Source organism: Crinia signifera, chromosome 4, assembly GCF_055691185.1.
Source record: "Crinia signifera chromosome 4, ASM5569118v1, whole genome shotgun sequence".
Taxonomy (NCBI): Eukaryota; Metazoa; Chordata; class Amphibia; order Anura; family Myobatrachidae; genus Crinia; species Crinia signifera.
The window spans coordinates 133,548,390-133,567,594 of NC_139220.1; the positions used below are offsets into that span (position 1 = coordinate 133,548,390).

A 19,205-nucleotide genomic window follows, 5' to 3' on the forward strand; every position below is an offset into this window, starting at 1 on the left:
ATTATACTCTTTCAGGGATTGACACATCAATCAGCTCATTAAAAATTGTGGAGAATCAGCAAATAATAGACCAGAAGTACTGTGGAAAAAGCCCGGAGTGTGGGTAAGAGATTCCCACTATACAAGAAGACTGAGCACAGAAGATACTCTGGATTACACAGGGAGTTTATGTTCTGCTGCATGCAGTATAGGGATGCAGTTGAAATCCCGGCGGTCAAAATCCCAACGCTGAAATCCCCGCACTTTGTCCCTCTGTGGGTGTCCGCGACACCCATAGAGGGAGAAAAAATCAGTGTGCTGAGCGCAGAGAGGCACCGGGCCCACTGCGTGGCGAGCGCAGCGTGCCCGCAAGGGGGGGCCATCCATGTCCCCCCCTTGTCGGGATTCCGGCGTTGGGATTTTGACCGCCGGGATTTCGTATCAATCCCGTAGTATAACCATGTTGTGCTAGAAGCCCTTTCACACTTTATCACTGGTTACCGCAACCATTCTCAATACAGCTTTTATGTGCATCTGTCAGTACAGCCAAGAGGTTGTTCAGACCTAGGACTTCAGCATTTATCATTAAGGATTTTAAAATATGCATATAGTTTAATTATGCTAATCAACTCATCCTCATATATTTAAAATGTACAGTGTATATATAAAGCTGCATTTCTCTTGCTTGTGTCACTCCAAAACTAGGAAATTCAATGGGAAATATACAGTATATATATATATATATGCCACAGCTAGAGCAGCGTGTGTGACCATCAGTTGCCAGCAGAGAGCGCTATTACCTATAATGACAATATTTTGTACTAGACAAAGAATATAGTATCTGCAAGCACATAAACAGTTTTGCTTTGAAGCTACAGAAAATGTTCCCACTTTTAAAGAGCAGGAACAAGCCTCATCCCTGCCAGCTTATGGACAGTGCTATGTCGTTAATTTAGTTTCTGATGAAGTTTATCCAACATGTCGCAAATGGGCTTTAACTACTTAAAGGAAAACTCTTTTAAGCGGCTTACTGATAACTTTGTGCAGTCAGCCTGTGGATTGTCCAGCTGGAGGTGCCCAACTCACACAGTGCAAAGCTATAGGTAGCATGTGGTGGAGCTTTAAAAAATGGCAACTCTAACCGTTTACCATATAAGTGCTGCTGCATCCCAGAGATCTGCGGTAGACCGCTTCAGAATCACATGTTAGGGGGAGCATTTGCTACCCTCACTGGATAGCCCATTATCTCCACCACCATTCTCCTCCCATTATCTCTCACCACTTACCTTGTAGTGTCCAGTCATAGTGAACAGTCTTTTGTCTATGTAGCAGCTCCAACATCTGCTCCATGTAGAAAGGAACTTTTTGCTGCATAAGTGACTCCACCCATCTTCTATTAAACATCTTGGTATTCGCGAGCTACGGCAGTGTTAACACATAGATCTGAAAACCTATCCTGAATTCTATGTGTTAACACTTGAAAACAATTCAACTAATAGGTGCAAAAATGACCTGTAATTAAATAGCCTGAAGGTAAAAAGTGTAAAAAAAGCTTGAGGCCATCTGTTAAATTATTGGGCCTAATTCAATTTCACCCTGACACCTTCATACAGTCTGGCTTTATTAACTTTTGCCAACATATTGCTGTATTTTCTGGTCAGAAGCCCTGGTTAATTGTTGTAGCATTCTGCAGCATGGCATCGCTAGCAGCAATACCTATTCAGCTGCATGGACAGATGATTTGGAATGTCGCTAGCGAGCTACAGCGGCAGGGCCGGTGCAAGGCACCGGAGCGCCCCAGGCAAGTCGGGGTGGGGGCGCCCTGGTGCCGGCGCGGGGGGGGGTGGTACCTGTGGAAAAAACTTGCGGCCCCGGCATCCCTGCAGTGCAGGAGCGGTCAGGGGTGTCCGTGCGGCAGTGGTACCTGCGGCGCCGTCATGTGTGTAAAGCTGGCTGCGGCCGGCGGGGTCCCTGCAGTGAATAGAAAATAACTAGCGCTTCCCGCGCCGCCACGCGCATAGCGCTAGTTATTTTCTATTCACTGCAGGGACCCCGCCGGCCGCAGCCAGCTTTATACACATGACGGCGCCGCAGGTACCACTGTAGCACGGACACCCCTGACCGCTCCAGCAAGATTTTTAACACAGTTCGCTGGGGGTGAGGGGCGAACTGCCACCCTCCAGGTGCCGGCGCCCTAGGCAAATGCCTAGACCTGCCTAGTGGTGGCGCAGGCCCTGTACAGCGGTGTGTGGGTTATACATTAGGACGATTTGAATGATTTGTCCTAACGATTTGTTGTTATCAGGCAAATCGCTCAAATTGTTCTCTAGAGTGTACCGGGCTATAGTCCTTTCTGTCAAATATACATTGTACTTTTTTATGACAGCAACTATACTATTAAACTACTACTATTAACTGTATGTAAGTATAGCAACGGCCAGTGGCACGACAATAGCACCGCAGACCTCGTGGCGGCGGGGATGTGCTGTCTAAGTGTGGGAGCCTGGCACCTGGGGTCTGCAGGGGCTATTTTGCTGCCGCATCTGCTGTGGCCGGGAGTGGACCCGTAGATTTACTAGCCTGGTCCCGGCGCTACTCCTGGCTGGCTCCTTATGAAAAATGTCCATTACAAAATGCCCACCTGTTTTTGAGTATGCTAGAGGCTATAATTTGGGCCTCCCTCCTCCACCACAACCCAAGTTTACATTATGCAACATTATAGTGGGTGATGGGGAGAGTCTGAGGGTGACAGGGAGAAGCAGGGGGAGGCAGAGTGTGAGATGGGGAAAAACAGTGGGTGACAGGAAGAGGGTGACAAGGACAGCAGTGGGTCCCTTAGTCCTCAGGGGCCCCAGTACACTGCACTGTACTGCACCAATGGTAGTTCCGCCCCTGATTGTTATGTTTTATTAGGTATTATTCACAGCCAGAAGTCTGCTGATGTCTCTGTGTACAAGTGGACTGCCCTTGTCTTAATACTCCTATACTAATGTACAGTTACTGAAAGTAATTGCTTATATCTTTTATATTTTAGTTCTGGGATAAACAGCTATGTCATTCCTGTGAATAAATACACACCTATAAATATGCGGATTACTTTAGAGATTAAGTAAGTAAAATAACTTGAAATGTGTTCTACTGTAGATTTTCTATAAAAATCCTGTGCAATAAAAGGCTATTCTGCTCCTCACCTTTGTGGGGGGAATTCAAGTGTCTTGTGTACTGTTAGTCACTAGATGTCACCTGATGGAGCAGTTAAAGTCTTGCTCCATACAGACACACACAGCCACCAGTGCTGACATTACTTTTATGTTGTTCCGGCATGTTGATGGGCTGCCAATTGTAAAGCGCAGCAATATATAATTTTTTTTTTTAATAATAGTAACTAATATAGGTCTAATTAGCCAGAACAGTTTCATAAAGACAGTGCTACTTATAGCAGCAGCAGTCAGTGTTTAGCATGGTTCACTACAGACCCTCATGCTTTATGGTTCTGAGGCAAGAGATTGATGTACATACAATAGGTTCCGATTTCCTGGAATGGCTGGGATTTCTGTGAGTTTGCCTTTAAATTTAAATCATGGAACTATTCTATTATTCAGTTTATTTATAAGAACATCATTTCAGAAAGTTGACTTTTACGAGAGTATGTACGTAGCAGTAGCCAGGATGGCATATTGTGTATATATATATATATATATATATATATATATATATATATATATGTTCATAAAGGGCAGGAGGTAAAACCATGTGGGAGAAATGTATGTATTTGGTATATCAGGAGCATAAATAATAATTTAAAGTAGGTGCCCCTTAGCAACATTTTGAAGACATCTATTGTTTCATTGTAATAGTGTATGGTTTAATGTTACAATGTTTATGCAGTAATTGGTATTTTTTTTGTATTAAACTGATAAATGTTTTCAGTTGCTAAAGTAATTTTTATTTGGACACATCTTTGAGGATGATCGGTTTTGCTAAATGAGAGTTTGCTTTACCAATAATTTGAATACAATGTATTTATCAGCAAACATATCAATTTATAATTCACCAGCAAGCTAACACAACATCAGTTTTTATTATTGTTGAATCTAGAAACATTGTATTTCTTTGTTCAATACCCTACAGTTGCTATGGTTTTTAGTTATATTTGTGCTTGAACTGGGTCATGTCCTTCACTATTTATCTCAAACAAGTTATAAAAACAAAGCTTAATAAAGGAAATAATGAAATAGATGATCCCTCTGGTTCCCACAATGGCTAGAGGCTAGTATACAGCATAGAAAATGTTTATAGATACCTACATCATTGAACTGAAATGGTAGACTACGCTGATGAAATGATTAAATATTTTCCGGTGTATTTTGTTTTTTATTTGGCCTAATTCTGAGTTACACGCAAGTCTGCATCTCGTGATTTTTAACAAATTGCACATCGATTACAGCCATCATTCCAAACTTCTAGTCAAATGCATTCAGTTGCTTCTGACAATGGGCAGGATTCTCTAACATCCTCTGCCACACATTGCCGGCATTCGCATTGTTAAAAATCGCATATGCACTAACATATGCGATTATTGACGCAAAGGACAGCTCTTGCGTTAAGAGCTGTAATTTGCATTTTGGCCAGCAATGTGCAGTGGGTCCCCCCTGCCTGGACCCTTCCCTGGCTGCTGCTGCTTGGCCAGGGCTCCGCTTCCTCCTCCCTGCACCTGGAAGAGGTGCAGGGAGGAGAAGGTCACTGGTCCGGGCAGCACAGCAGGAGGCTGTCCGGACTCAGGTGAGGGGGAGTCGTGCGGGGCAGCAGGGGATGTGAAGGGAAGCCCATAGGCTTCTGTGTGGTTATGCCATCTAGAATGGGTGTAACCCCCCCCCCAGCAGTGAAGCCCAGTGTGGGGGCTTTGCTGCGTATGAAAATTGCAGTAAAACCCCGAAAACAGGGTTTTTCCAGCATTTTTTGTTTGGAGCATCTTGCCATTGGCTGGATTGGTGTTACTGGGTGGCAGCTAGGCATTTACTCCCTAGTAACCCCTCTTGTCTCCTAATCTATGGACTAGTAGTTGGCAGTGTCCTATTGCTCACAGACAATGTATGGGGCCGGCCTTGCCAATTTATGGCTCTGCTGCTGTTGCAAAACTACACATCCCAATATGCTGTGAGCCAGTTGTAGCTTCCTTAGTAGCAAAACTGTGCCAGAGCATGCTGGAAATTGTAGTTTCATAAATTGGCCAGGCCTAGTCTAGGTGATTATATTGACAGCAAAAGGTTGACATTGATAATTTGAATTGGAGTTTTGAAGAAGTCACGTCTGTAATCTTCTATGTGTAACTCCTCCTGCATCCGATGTTAACAGAAAGTTTCCATAAAGCTTGCACATAATCTATAATCAAAGAATGTGCCAATGTTACAATGTCCAGTTATTTTTATTAATTACTGCTCTTTATTTAAAAGTGCAGACCAGCATAACACTACATTATGTACTAATTCAGTTATGTAATTGTGACTGCTGTGTATAAGCAATAATTGTTTTCCAATAAATGTATGTCCACATCTGTGTGTCAGTGTGCCATCCTCACCATCAAACACATTAGATTAGAGATGTAACATAAAGAATAATTAGACTGAGGATGGAATGGGCAGACTCCCAGCTTGATACCCGATTTACACAGGCAGATATAGGGACTGGAGGCTCTCTGCGCACAACAGTAATGACCCCCCCCCCCCACACACACACACACACACACACACTCTTACCTTCTTTTTGTTTATTTTAACTGCTCTATTATAAACCCTAATTTAATGATTGGTCATATAATAATAATAATACTTTTATTACTATTACTATTATCATTAACATCAACCATGAACTATGACATTTTGTTTTACTTTTTAATTATTCATACATATTTGCTAAGAAGGACATCTTATAAGGACAGTCTGTGCATGTCCTACCTGTTTATACTCCATTTAAAATGGCATATTGTACAGTATAGGAAAGCCAATCCCAGGATGGAGCCTGCAATCTTGGGATATGTGGAAATACGCGGGGCATTTGCACAATTTATTTTGGGATGGGCAGTGCTGCTGAGCCCCAGCAGCACTCTGCTCAGTTTCAGATGCTGCCCAAATGTGCGGCTGTGCATGGTGTGACGTCAGTGCGGTTGCACTGAGCAGCCCCATACCTGACATAAAACCACTGTGAATAACAAAACTATATAACTGGCTTGCACTGATCTATTTCATGTTCGACATTTTTATATCTGTGTGTAACTGAGTCTGAATATGTGTAACAGTGCTTCATCTGTGACTTTGTAAGTGTTCAAGACTATTTTGTATTTGACTGAAGTCTCTTCTCAGCCTTAAGGCTGTCTGGTAATGACTGTAGACCAGCCATATCCAACCATGGTCCTCCAGAGCTACCAACAGTTTGTTTTCCAGGACACCTGATATCAGATGGATTGGCCATCGATATAAAAATATTGATGGAACGGGCATGATGTATTTTCTAAGAGTGATGGACATTTCTCCTGTTTCTGCACATGGTAAGGACTGAAGAGCATGGCTGGCTCTACCATTAGGCAGCTTTAGGCAGCTGCCTAGGGCGCTGGAATCTTCGGGGGCGCCACCAAATCTGCCTATCATAAAATCAAGGATGTCTATGAGGATCCTTGTTGTACTTAATTCAGGTGATGGCAGTGGAACTTCTAAGGCCTAGCCTCCATGCTTTCCCTTGGGGCACACTTTCCTATTTTGCTGCTCTCTCCTGGGGGCCTCCAGGGAATGTGCCCACCATCCCAGGGGGCTGGAAGGACCACCCAATTTTTGGGAGCATCTATTCCGGATCGTTAAGCAAGTATGCCTTAAAGGGTTGAAAAGTCGGTATTTGCAGTATAGAAGGAGGGGGGGGGGGGGGTACAGTAGGTTGATGTTTTGCCTAGGGTGCTGAGAAGCCTTACACCGACCCTGCTGAAGAGATGTCTCCTCCCCAGGGGTGAAGCGCCAATATCAGGTCACTCACAGTCTATATCTTTGATATCTGATGCGTCAGATAAAATGTCTTAAAGGGTGTACACACGGTTCGACCCAGCGGCCATCGATAACGATATTGACTGTCGGCAGCAATCAAACAGGAGGAAGGGAGGGCGTTGAAAGGCCAGCACATGGGGGAGGTGGTGGGGTGCTGCATTGAGCAGTACGGAACTGCGTTCGATCTCCCTGATCGAAGCAGAAATAGACTTGCCAGGCAAGGGGCAGGGATGCTACGGGATCGAATTTGCATAGAAGACAGCTAACAGGGTTCGATTCGGTGTCATTTCTGATTTGATTTGGACTATAGTCCAAAGTGAATAAAAAAATGACACTAAACCGAATCATGTGTACACAGCATTACACTCATTTGATCTGCCCGGCATTAGGAATGAATGCAGCATGTTCGAAAACGTGACAGTTACAGTATTAATGACGTCATCTGTGCCGCAGCTAGGTCAGGCGTGTCCAAACTATGGCCCTCCAGCTGTTGTAAAACTACACACCCCAGCATGCCTTGCCATAGTTTTAGCATTCCCTAATAGCAAAACTGTGGCAAGGCATGATGGGACTAGTAGTTTCACAACAGCTGGAGGCCATAGTTTGGACATGCCTGAGCTAGGTGGTCTGGAAAACATGTTCACTTAGTAGCGCTCGAATCCCGGGCTGGCTACCTCTGCTCTAGACAGAATACCCCTTTTCCTATAGCAGACTCCAATATATCATCATCTTGGCTGGTTTATCACCCAGGAATGTAATTTTCTCAAAACAGTAGATCAGGTTACAATAAAAAAAAAAAAAAAAAAAGAGAAGGGAGCGTTGATGGAGAAACACAGGTAAAGAGACAAAATCAGGGGGGGTAATGGGATACGGTCATATTGTTGTTAATGGTGATTAAAATATAACCAGAGTGACGATAAGTGAAAAGCGTTGGTTACGTAATAAGTCCGCAACCAACGTACCCTTTATACCTAACTGCGTGCGAACAAAACGTAGCGCAGCGTACAGTCTATTGTATGTTATACACCAATAACCGATACCTTAATAAGAGATCCTTTCGCAGGACTTTGTCTCCAATTGTGCGAATATACCTTAAAGGACAGAGTCCGCAATGTAAGGACAGAGTCCTTAATGTACCTTATCGCTATTATGCGAATAACTAGACACGACCACTGAATAGAAGTAAGGAGGTTAGAACTCCGTAAAAAGATTGTATTAAAGTCCCTAATGGACAAAAGGGGGTTACAGAAATAAGAATAAACAGGTATAACAAGTGATACAATACAATGACAATGAATACTAAACAAACTCTGCTAAAGGGAAAGAATACAAATACAAGACACAATCAGCCAACAATAACTACAAGGATAAATACCGTGATAAATGCAACCGTTTACCGTGGTCATCTAGTATGTGAAAAGCAGTCCGGTCAGAGCTCACTATCGTTCAGGAATGAGCGATAGTCCGGTAGGAAGGTCCAGGGAAAGTAGATGTGCCGAAGAGAGCGAGCCTGCTCCGGGTCGCCTATCTTATAGGGTCAGAAGGGGGAGGTCAAAGGCCATTCTCATTGGTCAGAGATCATATGTCCGGTCCACTGTGATTGGAGGTTAGACGCTGTAACTGGTCTGACCAGGTGCAGGGGAGTGAACTTTAAGAGTCCTTTGTTTGGTGGTTTCGGCGTCAGCAAGGATAAGAACCGGTTTGAGCTAGTTTCCTTTGTTAACTACTTACAACAGAAACTGTCTCTGGATTTATGGATTATGTCCATAACTATCGGACAGTTTACATTGCGAAATATTCGCAATGACCGGAATACTTTGCATGATGAGCTGAGCGGAACGATACTAAACACGATACAGACAGATGTGTGCAGGGCTAACTAAGCTATGTGTGGCGTTCTAAACCTTTTAACTATATATCATTTCGTGTAAGTGTGTTATTATGAATTTATGTGTGATAGTATGTCTACTCATTTTGGTCCACATTGTCACACATACTCGGGTATGGAAACTTTATTTGCGCAACTCTGCGAACCAAAATGGCGGCCATACTATCACAAAATGGCGTGTGTGTACCTAGACTTCCACAGTCCACCCTTTAACAGTAAATATAAAACTGTTACATTACAAAATATTTCACACGACAAAACAGAAATTCATAATCCTAACAGAGAAATTGGGATACATGAAATAAACATATAAGGGGAGTAAACCATCTGCTCTCGGCCGATCCAGGATCATGGATAAACGATGGGCCGCATTTATCGAACAATCTACTCAGGGTCACGAAGGATAATGTACAATTTTTGGGATAAAAATAAAAACAGGGGTGGTTACAACATATACACGTTCACAAATATGGCATCCTTTGGTAGGTATTGTTTGTGACAACAGACCCTTGAACTCTTTGTTGTCTCTCTTTTTGGTATGCTTTTAAGTATGATGGTATTAAAACATCCGGTCCTGGGTAAGGTGTCAAGTTTATAGATTCTACCTTAACCTAAGCTGGGACGGGTAACACACTCTCAGAACTCTGTATCGTCCATCCAATGCCTGGCAGCAGGGCGGCGGCGGTATCCTTGATTTGGAGGGTGAGAACGGACAGAGGGGGGGGGGGAAAAGACAAGAATAGGACCCACAACAGTAGGGAAAACTGAGAAAGGAAAAATTTTGTTAGTGATCCTTTCAACCTGTTACCAGTGGGGTGTATCACAGTCCCGTTTTGTAGCTTGTACAGGTTGCTTGACCTTAGCTGCTCTCCAGTCCTCCCGAAATGGTGCCTCTTAGTGATTTCTTTCTTTCGTCCTCGAGTGTAGGGACCTTCCGGTTTTCAGTTCTTTCTGCCGTAGGACGAACGTACCCGAATCTCTCTCTGCGACTTTGTTATTGAGGTAGTGCTGGTCAACAAGATCTGGGGTGGTCCTTTCCAAAGGTCTATCAAGCAACCTGTATATGGCAAAGCAGGGGAAACAACAACAACATCTCCTGGTTCACGGTTATGACAGTTCACAACAGGTGTCAACAAAGTCCTTTTGCTGCAGTTTTCCAGGTGTGGATACATCACTTGCATTTGTGGTCTAGGATCTCCTTGTGGGATTACCATAACCTGTGGCTGCCCGCCAAGCAATGTTTCGATGGGAACCAGTGAGGTGGAGTTCTGAGAGTGATTTTACTACTACGAAAAGAGATTATGGGGTGTACCATCAGTCCCTGAAGGTTAACACATGACTTAAACCTTTTATATATATATTTGCATACTCAAGGGTGCTTCTGGGCTGCCATATCTATACACACAAACGTCAACACATACATATATATATACATAAAAAAAATAATAATAAAAACTATATTGCTTCTAGAGTGGACTGTGCAAAGCCAATTTTTGTATTACCTGCAGAGGATCCTGCTGGAGGAGGGATGTGGAGATGGCTCTGTGGGAACAGCCGTTGCAGTTTCTTTCCTCCAGACAAGTAAGGCATGATTCTGTCGTCTTACCTGTCTGTGGGCACACCAGTAATTTCGGACTAATTTTTTTTTCACATACCTTCCCTGTCAAGACAAGTCAGGCCATGGGCTATCTCTGTCCTGACAGTTTGGCATGTTCTCAGAGTCACTGGTTTTCCTTGTCCATCTTTCTATTCCTGTCCACATCCCTTCGGCTTCCAGACTGCTTCTCCTGCAGGGGACACAAATCTTGTATTACTATGTGAATATACTGACATTTATAGGGGGACCACAAACATTATCCGCAGAGCGCATGGCTCACCCAGCTGCCTTGCCAGCATGTTCATCATCAAGTGACACTGAATCCTCATTGAGGATGTGGTTTTTACACTTGATAACAGCCACTCTGTCCGGCAGCTGTGTGACTGTCAGAAATCTTTTAAACTTACAACGCTTGCGCCACTGGAGTGCCAGCTACTGAAACAGAACATCTGAGGTGCCATAGGCCCTACGATCTTCTGTATTACCCCAACAAACATACTTGGAGTCGGCATGAATATTGGCTGTTTTTCTCTCAGCCCGCAGTACTACTAATGAGACTGCTGTTGCTGAGTGAGACGTCCAATGGGTTCAGCCTCTACTATGCCTTTTCCATCTATTACGGTATAGCCAGTGTACAATTTTCCCTCTCGGTGTTGTGGAAAGAACGAAAAAAAAAAAAAAAAATGAATTACCTCTTCCAATGGGTTGTTACCACCCTTTTGGGGGCATGCTGCAAAGGTCTGATTCAAACATGTCATGCAATCATATTCGTCTCGGCTCCCACTAAATTCCACCATTCCAGCAACCTCAGCACCACTCCACCCTTTGTGCCTTAGTGGGCACACCTGGTAAGAGTGTTGCTGGGTTTACAATACTACCCATTTTTACTGGTAACATCAATGCAGGTTCCCATTTAGTGAACTTGGCTGATGAATATTTTTCACATGTTTAGGCAGAATTTTAGGAGTGTCCAGACTATACGAGGAGCATAAACAGTTAAAACACACCCCAACACCACATTCTCAGTTTTGTTTACCAGTAGTGCTATGGCGACTACACTGTGTAGACAAGTATGAATGTGCTTAAGTAAATAGGGTTTAATTGCACACTGCAGTACGACATTGGTCAGGCTGGCATCACCAGGTTTCTTACGTCACTATATCTGCCGCCCCCTCAGCAGGTCTAATATTCTAAATCACATGGTCTCTTGTGTCAGTTTTACCCATGGCAAAAAGCTGTAATCAGGCCTGTTTCTCCTTCTTTATTGTCCACATCTGTCTGTGAAGACATGGGTATTGTGATTGCACCTATTTATATGTAAATGCGTTTTACAACCCTTTTCATTCTTTGTAGAAGGGGAATGCTTTGTGCATTACTTGGACTGCTTTTCACAAGATGGTGGCTGTGGTTGCCCTGGGTAACATTAGGAGTAATGCTTAAAGTTATTTGGACTTTGTTCAAGATTTACTGAAAAATATCTCTATTGTGACTACTCGCTTTACAGGGTACCGCATATTCCCAATGGTATTTCTCTGCTGGGAGTGCGACAGATTCTTTGAACTATTTATCTATGATTTGTGGGTTTCTGGAACAAAAGGGTAGGGGAAGGAGAAAAAAATTGGAAAAAGAGAGAGAGAAAAAACTCAAAAAGGGTAGAAAATATCAATGACAGTAATGTGTACATTTATTTTCAACCGAAAATTTTTCTTTTATTTTGAGGACGCCAGGATTTAGCACTATGGGGGAATTGGCTCTCAACTATTTGGTTCTTACCCTTGTCAACTCCTGTTCTGCTTCTTAAGCCCTCCCTTTCTTTCTGTTTCCCAGTGTGGTTGTGGCTATGGGCTGTGTCTAGGGGTATTTTTCCAGCTCAACCTCAGGTTTCGAATGGTGAAGCTGTACTTTGGGGCGCTATACTTTCTGTTTTTAACAGGGTTTCTATTGAAGCTATGGTTGCCATTGATCCTGTGTCCTTCCCATCTTTAGTTCAAAGGGAACTCGGTATTTGTGCTGTAGTTTTTAGCTACCTTAGATGGATTTGACTCTATAACAGTGGAATACAACATTAGCCTCTGAGGACTGTCCAGCATATCTTGCACTTCTTGTGTAAGATTTCTAGGAGTGTCCAGAAATACCCCATCAGGGGTGCAATAGATGACACATCCCATTTTACATAGTAAATCTCTACCCAGGAGGTTTGTCGGGGCCGCTGCAGCCAACAGAAAAGAGTGTTTGGTATGCAGAGGCCCGATTGTAACCTCCGCTGGTTTCGTCAGTGGGTAATGTTGTATTTTTCCTGTTACCCCAATTGCTGCTACTGATTGCTTGGCACAACCTAGACCAGGAGGGAATGTTGTTAACTGGTTTGATACAAAAAAAACTTTATATTTAAACTATTCCACTTACCCATATCTGAGGCTCCTCCCTAAGGTATTGAGTTAGTCTAACTGGTTGTAGGATGCAGGTATGACCTGCTTCCTATTGTCTGACCTGGGTTGCCCTTAGCACAGTGTCAGCCATCAGATGGGGAGGAGGCATGTTGCGTGACCTGTCTGTCTCCTCCCATTGTCTAGGGGCTGGGTATCTCCGTGTCTCTCCTTTGTGAGATTCCCATTCTCGCTTATGTGTCTTGATAACTCCTGGGGTTTCCTGACCTACAATGAGCTGAGTAGTGACCTTCCCTATTGCAGTTGTAACAGATAATTGGCTTTCTACCTGTTTCCCTGGTGTTTCGTTGTTGGTATGCAGCTTTGTTTGGGGCATTAGTAAGGGCTTGGATGCTAACCATCATCAGTTTGTCAGTTTGCAGTTCCCTGTGCTTCTTAATGTTGCGGTCGTGGTCCACAGCAGATTTCCGTAGGGCGTCTACTGTCATTCCACGCCAATTTGGAAAGGAAGTTTGGACTCTGGCTCTCAGGTTTTTGTTAAGCCCTTCCACCAGCACAGACACAATCAGCTCCCTCAAGTGGGGGTCGTCCTTAGGTTTAGAGACACCAGTGTATTTTGATATCGCCATCAAACCCCGGTTGAAATATTCGCTAGCTACTTCACCATCTTTCTGTGTGATGGTGAACCCTAGGGTATTTTCAACTGTCCCTGGGAAATATACACCCAATTGTATATTTATTAGGCGTATATTTTCCTGGTTGCCCTGTTCAGTTAAAATCTTATCGCCCTCCACACCACTGTCTCGAATGAACTTCTGGACATTTATGTGCGAAGGGAGGCAAGCTCTCAACATGTATCGCCAATCTTTATTGGTGGGCTCATCTGAATTTCCTCGCTCCCTTACAAATTTCTGACACTTTGCCAGATCTTTGCTGGGATCAGGGAAATTTTTGATGATTGAATGACGTTCCAATCGTGTCCATGTATTGTGCATGTTACTATCCTTTACAGGCATTACCTCATCCCCGTCTCCCCGTCCACAAGGAGGTTCCACTGTGTGCAGAGGGCGGATCTGTATCCCCCCTGCACCATTGGACAACATCTCAGGAGCAACTATCTCTGTGCTGTGTTGTGTGTACTTACCTGTGTCTCCAATCGTGTTCCTGGCATCAGCCATCTCCTCGACCAGAACGGCAACAGCAGCTTGGGCTGTCTCAGCCTCTCTCTCCTTTCCGCTAGCTTCGCAAGGGATGGCTGATGTCAGGAATCTCCCTTGTGGATCTGTATCTTGCTTATAGAGGGTAAAAACAGGGTACAAGTTAGCAATGGATACATTATTACTTATGTCTTTCTTATAAGTCATTAACCCCTTCGGCACATATGGGGGTGGGGGAGCTGATTCTATTGCGGCAACGGTTGCATTTTTATTGTGGCTGATTGTGTCCGGTATTGCCAGATCTTTGATTCCCCATTGTTCCTGTCCTTCCTTCTGCCACAATTTAAGAATATCTATATGCTTCACTCTCTCCTTACGGCTGGAGAGTAGGCATATTTCATCTTTTACTGCCGATAAGATTTCTGGATCGAAGCTACCAACACTGGGAAATTCTAACTTGCTGCCTTGTGTCATTTTTCTCCATTTATTTTGGTAAACAACTGCGAGTTCACCGTGCTTCTTGCACATAATAAAAGCAGCCGATCCTCTTGGCCGGCTTGCTTCCTCCCTATCTTGCACGTTATCACAGCGTGACCCGTTATTACCCATAGTTACAGGAATAAACGTTCACAGCTTAATAGATATCGGTGGGTTATTACTTATCTGAGAGCTCCCCAAACACTCACTTCTACAGCTTCCTAGAACATCCCACAGTCAAGCAGGTGCGAAGGATACGAGGTATTATACTCAATCACCAAGCTCTCAACTAGCAGCGAACTTCTAGCCAACTTGCTTGATGCGGCACAATTTTTCCAGGGTATAACAAACTTGTTTTCCTATACCCCCAAAAATCGGATTTCTAAAGTAGCTAATCGGAAACAAGTGCGTTCCGATATATCTTCTTGTACCCTCCTAGCGGAATTAATTCCACTGAAGGGGCAGTTCCTATGTGTACGTCGGCACGTACACCCTGTCCTAACTGGACCTGTCCTATTACACTGCGCTTGGGTTGTGTCCGTCCCACACCCGTCCGCCTCAGTTCTTTTTCACACTGGGCGCTATTTACACCTAGGTCTTATGCTTATTTTTGAAATATTTCTGTACAGAAAATTTTTCCCAGGCCGGTAGCTTTTCACTAGATTCTTATGCAGGTATAAATCCCTTATAATAAGCTATAGGAATCTATTAAAATAATGCTTGAGTTGCTTGCTTATGAGAAAATGAACAAAAAGAAAACCTTATTTTCTTTTCTTAATCACCGCTTCATTCGCAGTATATTACTATACTGTTTAAATAAAGCTAGTGGTTTAAATACTGTTCACTTCTTCCTATGTGTGCTGCGTGTGCAGTACCAATGAACAGCCACGTGTGTACGTGCGCTTGTTCACAGGCCGCCGATGAATCGGCCACCCACGTGTTCTATAGTGTATTTGCAAGGTTGCGCTCGGGTTTCGCTATACGTAGTAATTGCGCCTAAATGTGGAATAAATCCCTTAACTCTGTCCGAGAGTTACGTATCAAGATGCGAAATAAATCCCGCACTTAATCCGTAAACCACGTACAAAGATGCGAAACTTTCCCGATGTGGGCACGTGCGCGCGCACCTTGCGTAATACACAATAGACGCTTTACGTTACTGCAAAAGGCCCAGGACTTGTCGCCACGTGGCGGAGTCCCTGTTTTTGCGGTAACTAACAATAAACAATTATAGTTTTGCACAGAGGGGATCCTCTATGTACTATAATAAACACAGATTCCACGTGTGCGAACCTTATCGCACGTGGTACATATACTATAATAAACAAGCAGCCCAAGACACTATACCCCGTTAAACTACTTGTGGCAGGCAGAAGTACAGTTTACTAAACACTTAGGTATGATATGCTTTAAAACATGTGGCTTTCACTTATTGTACTCCGGGTTCAGCGCTAGCACTTCCCGAACCCCGCACCGCCGCGGACTCGGCCTATCCAGCAATGGAAACAAATAAATACTTCCACCCTTTTGCTGGTATAGGTCGAGTCGCACGCCTGGTACTGAGTTCTGGACTGTGAAACGACCGGGCGAGCACCCCAATTGTTAATGGTGATTAAAATATAACCAGAGTGACGATAAGTGAAAAGCGTTGGTTACGTAATAAGTCCGCAACCAACGTACCCTTTATACCTAACTGCGTGCGAACAAAACGTAGCGCAGCGCAGCGTACAGTCTATTGTATGTTATACACCAATAACCGATACCTTAATAAGAGATCCTTTCGCAGGACTTTGTCTCCAATTGTGCGAATATACCTTAAAGGACAGAGTCCGCAATGTAAGGACAGAGTCCTTAATGTACCTTATCGCTATTATGCGAATAACTAGACACGACCACTGAATAGAAGTAAGGAGGTTAGAACTCCGTAAAAAGATTGTATTAAAGGGCCTTATTTTGGTTCACTCTTTCTGACAAAATCCTTCTTAGATGGACAAAACCATGTGCACTGCAGGTGGGGCAGATGTTACTTGTGCAGAGAGAATTAGATTTGGGTGGGGTTTTACTTCAAAGTGAGATCTATATTGCAGTGTAAAAATAAAGCAGTCAGTATTTACCCTGCACAGAAACAAAATAACTCACTCAAATCTAATTCTCTCTGCACATTTTACATCTGCCCCCCTGCAGTGCACATGGTTTTGTCCATCTAAGAAGGATTTTGTCAGAAAGAGTGAACCAAAATAAGGCCCAAAGTCCCTAATGGACAAAAGGGGGTTACAGAAATAAGAATAAACAGGTATAACAAGTGATACAATACAATGACAATGAATACTAAACAAACTCTGCTAAAGGGAAAGAATACAAATACAAGACACAATCAGCCAACAATAACTACAAGGATAAATACCGTGATAAATGCAACCGTTTACCGTGGTCATCTAGTATGTGAAAAGCAGTCCGGTCAGAGCTCACTATCGTTCAGGAATGAGCGATAGTCCGGTAGGAAGGTCCAGGGAAAGTAGATGTGCCGAAGAGAGCGAGCCTGCTCCGGGTCGCCTATCTTATAGGGTCAGAAGGGGGAGGTCAAAGGCCATTCTCATTGGTCAGAGATCATATGTCCGGTCCACTGTGATTGGAGGTTAGACGCTGTAACTGGTCTGACCAGGTGCAGGGGAGTGAACTTTAAGAGTCCTTTGTTTGGTGGTTTCGGCGTCAGCAAGGATAAGAACCGGTTTGAGCTAGTTTCCTTTGTTAACTACTTACAACAGAAACTGTCTCTGGATTTATGGATTATGTCCATAACTATCGGACAGTTTACATTGCGAAATATTCGCAATGACCGGAATACTTTGCATGATGAGCTGAGCGGAACGATACTAAACACGATACAGACAGATGTGTGCAGGGCTAACTAAGCTATGTGTGGCGTTCTAAACCTTTTAACTATATATCATTTCGTGTAAGTGTGTTATTATGAATTTATGTGTGATAGTATGTCTACTCATTTTGGTCCACATTGTCACACATACTCGGGTATGGAAACTTTATTTGCGCAACTCTGCGAACCAAAATGGCGGCCATACTATCACAAAATGGCGTGTGTGTACCTAGACTTCCACATTGTCTACAGCATTTAGGTCTACAAGCATTAGGTCTACACCACTAGGTCGACCTGCATTTAGGTCGACATGCATTTAGGTCGACAGGGTCATTAGGTCAACAGATTCATTAGGTCGAATTTTATAAGGTCGACAGGGTCATTAGGTCGACATGGGGAAGGTCGACAGGCAAAATGTCGACATGGGGGCATTTCACTGTTTCATGAGTCGACATGTGCCAACAGGCGGTATTTCATGCCCTACCATTCACTAGGGTGTGGTGGGAGAATAAAATAGTGTGCCGAGCGTAGCGAGCGCAGCGGTGCTATGTTGACTCTGTCGACGCTTGAAAAAAAAATATGTTGACTTTTTCACTGTCGACCTAATGACCCTGTTGACCTTATACCTGTCGACCTAATGACCCTGTCGACCTAACACCTGTCAACCTAATGACCGTGTCAACCTAACCCATGTCGACCTTCAGTCAGGTCGACCTAAATGCAAGTTGACCTAATGGTGTAGACCTAAATGCAGTCTGACGAATGATCCCATTCCAGGGTAATAGGGATAGACAGATAAGGGAGGTCCGGAGGAAAGAGACACAGAGTTGGGGGGAACAGATAGTAGGAAAGGCTATAACTTCTATAGATGATTAATTATTTAAGGCCAAACAAATTACAGTTACCATTGAAGCATCCATGTACTGCGGGGAGATCATTGCAAACACATTAGTGGACTTATTTACTAAAATTATATATATCATGGTGGATCAGTGGACATGGCTTGTTCAGCTGATTGATTTGCCACAATAAAATCATTGCGCTCGGCTCAAAGATAGTGGAGTGGATACAAGTTTGGCTAAAGCACAGGAGACAGGTTCTCAGGTGTTTTCTTACCACTTTCTTTTATACGGTTCTCAATTCTCTTCTATTCTTCTGTTATTGTCTCCTTTCAGTATGCTGTATCACAGTAATTACTGTGTTGAAAATTACCTTTCACAGAACTGTGCATGAGACAATGCTACTGCTGTCCTCGTAACAATGCCAAAGGGGTTGAGCAGGTGCCACATTCTGGGCTTAGTGGTGCATGAAATCTACGCTAGGAACACTACATTACCGTGGACAGCAAACCTCACAGTCCTCCATATCCTTAATTCATGCAGCATGGGTTAACGCCATACAAAACATATCTTTATAGCATTGTGTACTGGGCAAATTACTGTACCATAAAAGATCTTGAAGGTATTTTCTACTAACAAGGCTATTACTTATTGATGCATATCAAATACTAAAATACTTTTTTGGGTTCAAAAATACTTTGCCACATTTTCATTGTAAACTGCTGTAAAATCAGCAAAGGCTATATGACATTTAGAAGAAGCACAGTGAAAGAAACTGAAAATTGGTTATGTACTGTTTTGCTGCTGACCAAGAATATTCTCAGTTCATGTATGATTAATTAGCAAAAATCTGTTAGTCTAATCACTAGTTACAATACATAGAAAAGACTACAGGTTGATTTGTGTTGTCATTTGCAGTAAACCTTTTATATTGTACCATTGCTCAAAGTATCTATTCCCTCGGCACACTGTAATCTA

The 19,205-nt window shown here is 43.4% G+C and overlaps 1 protein-coding gene across 1 annotated transcript in view; it reads left to right on the forward strand.

The window, feature by feature from the left end:
• Positions 1-19,205, forward strand: part of MYRFL (myelin regulatory factor like) — a 103,205-nt gene that overhangs the window by 67,879 nt on the left and 16,121 nt on the right. The window contains exons 21-22 of the mRNA XM_083182534.1: positions 16-103; positions 3,014-3,088. Coding sequence (XP_083038660.1) covers positions 16-103; positions 3,014-3,088 — 163 coding nt within the window. The remainder of the gene's footprint in view (positions 1-15; positions 104-3,013; positions 3,089-19,205) is intronic.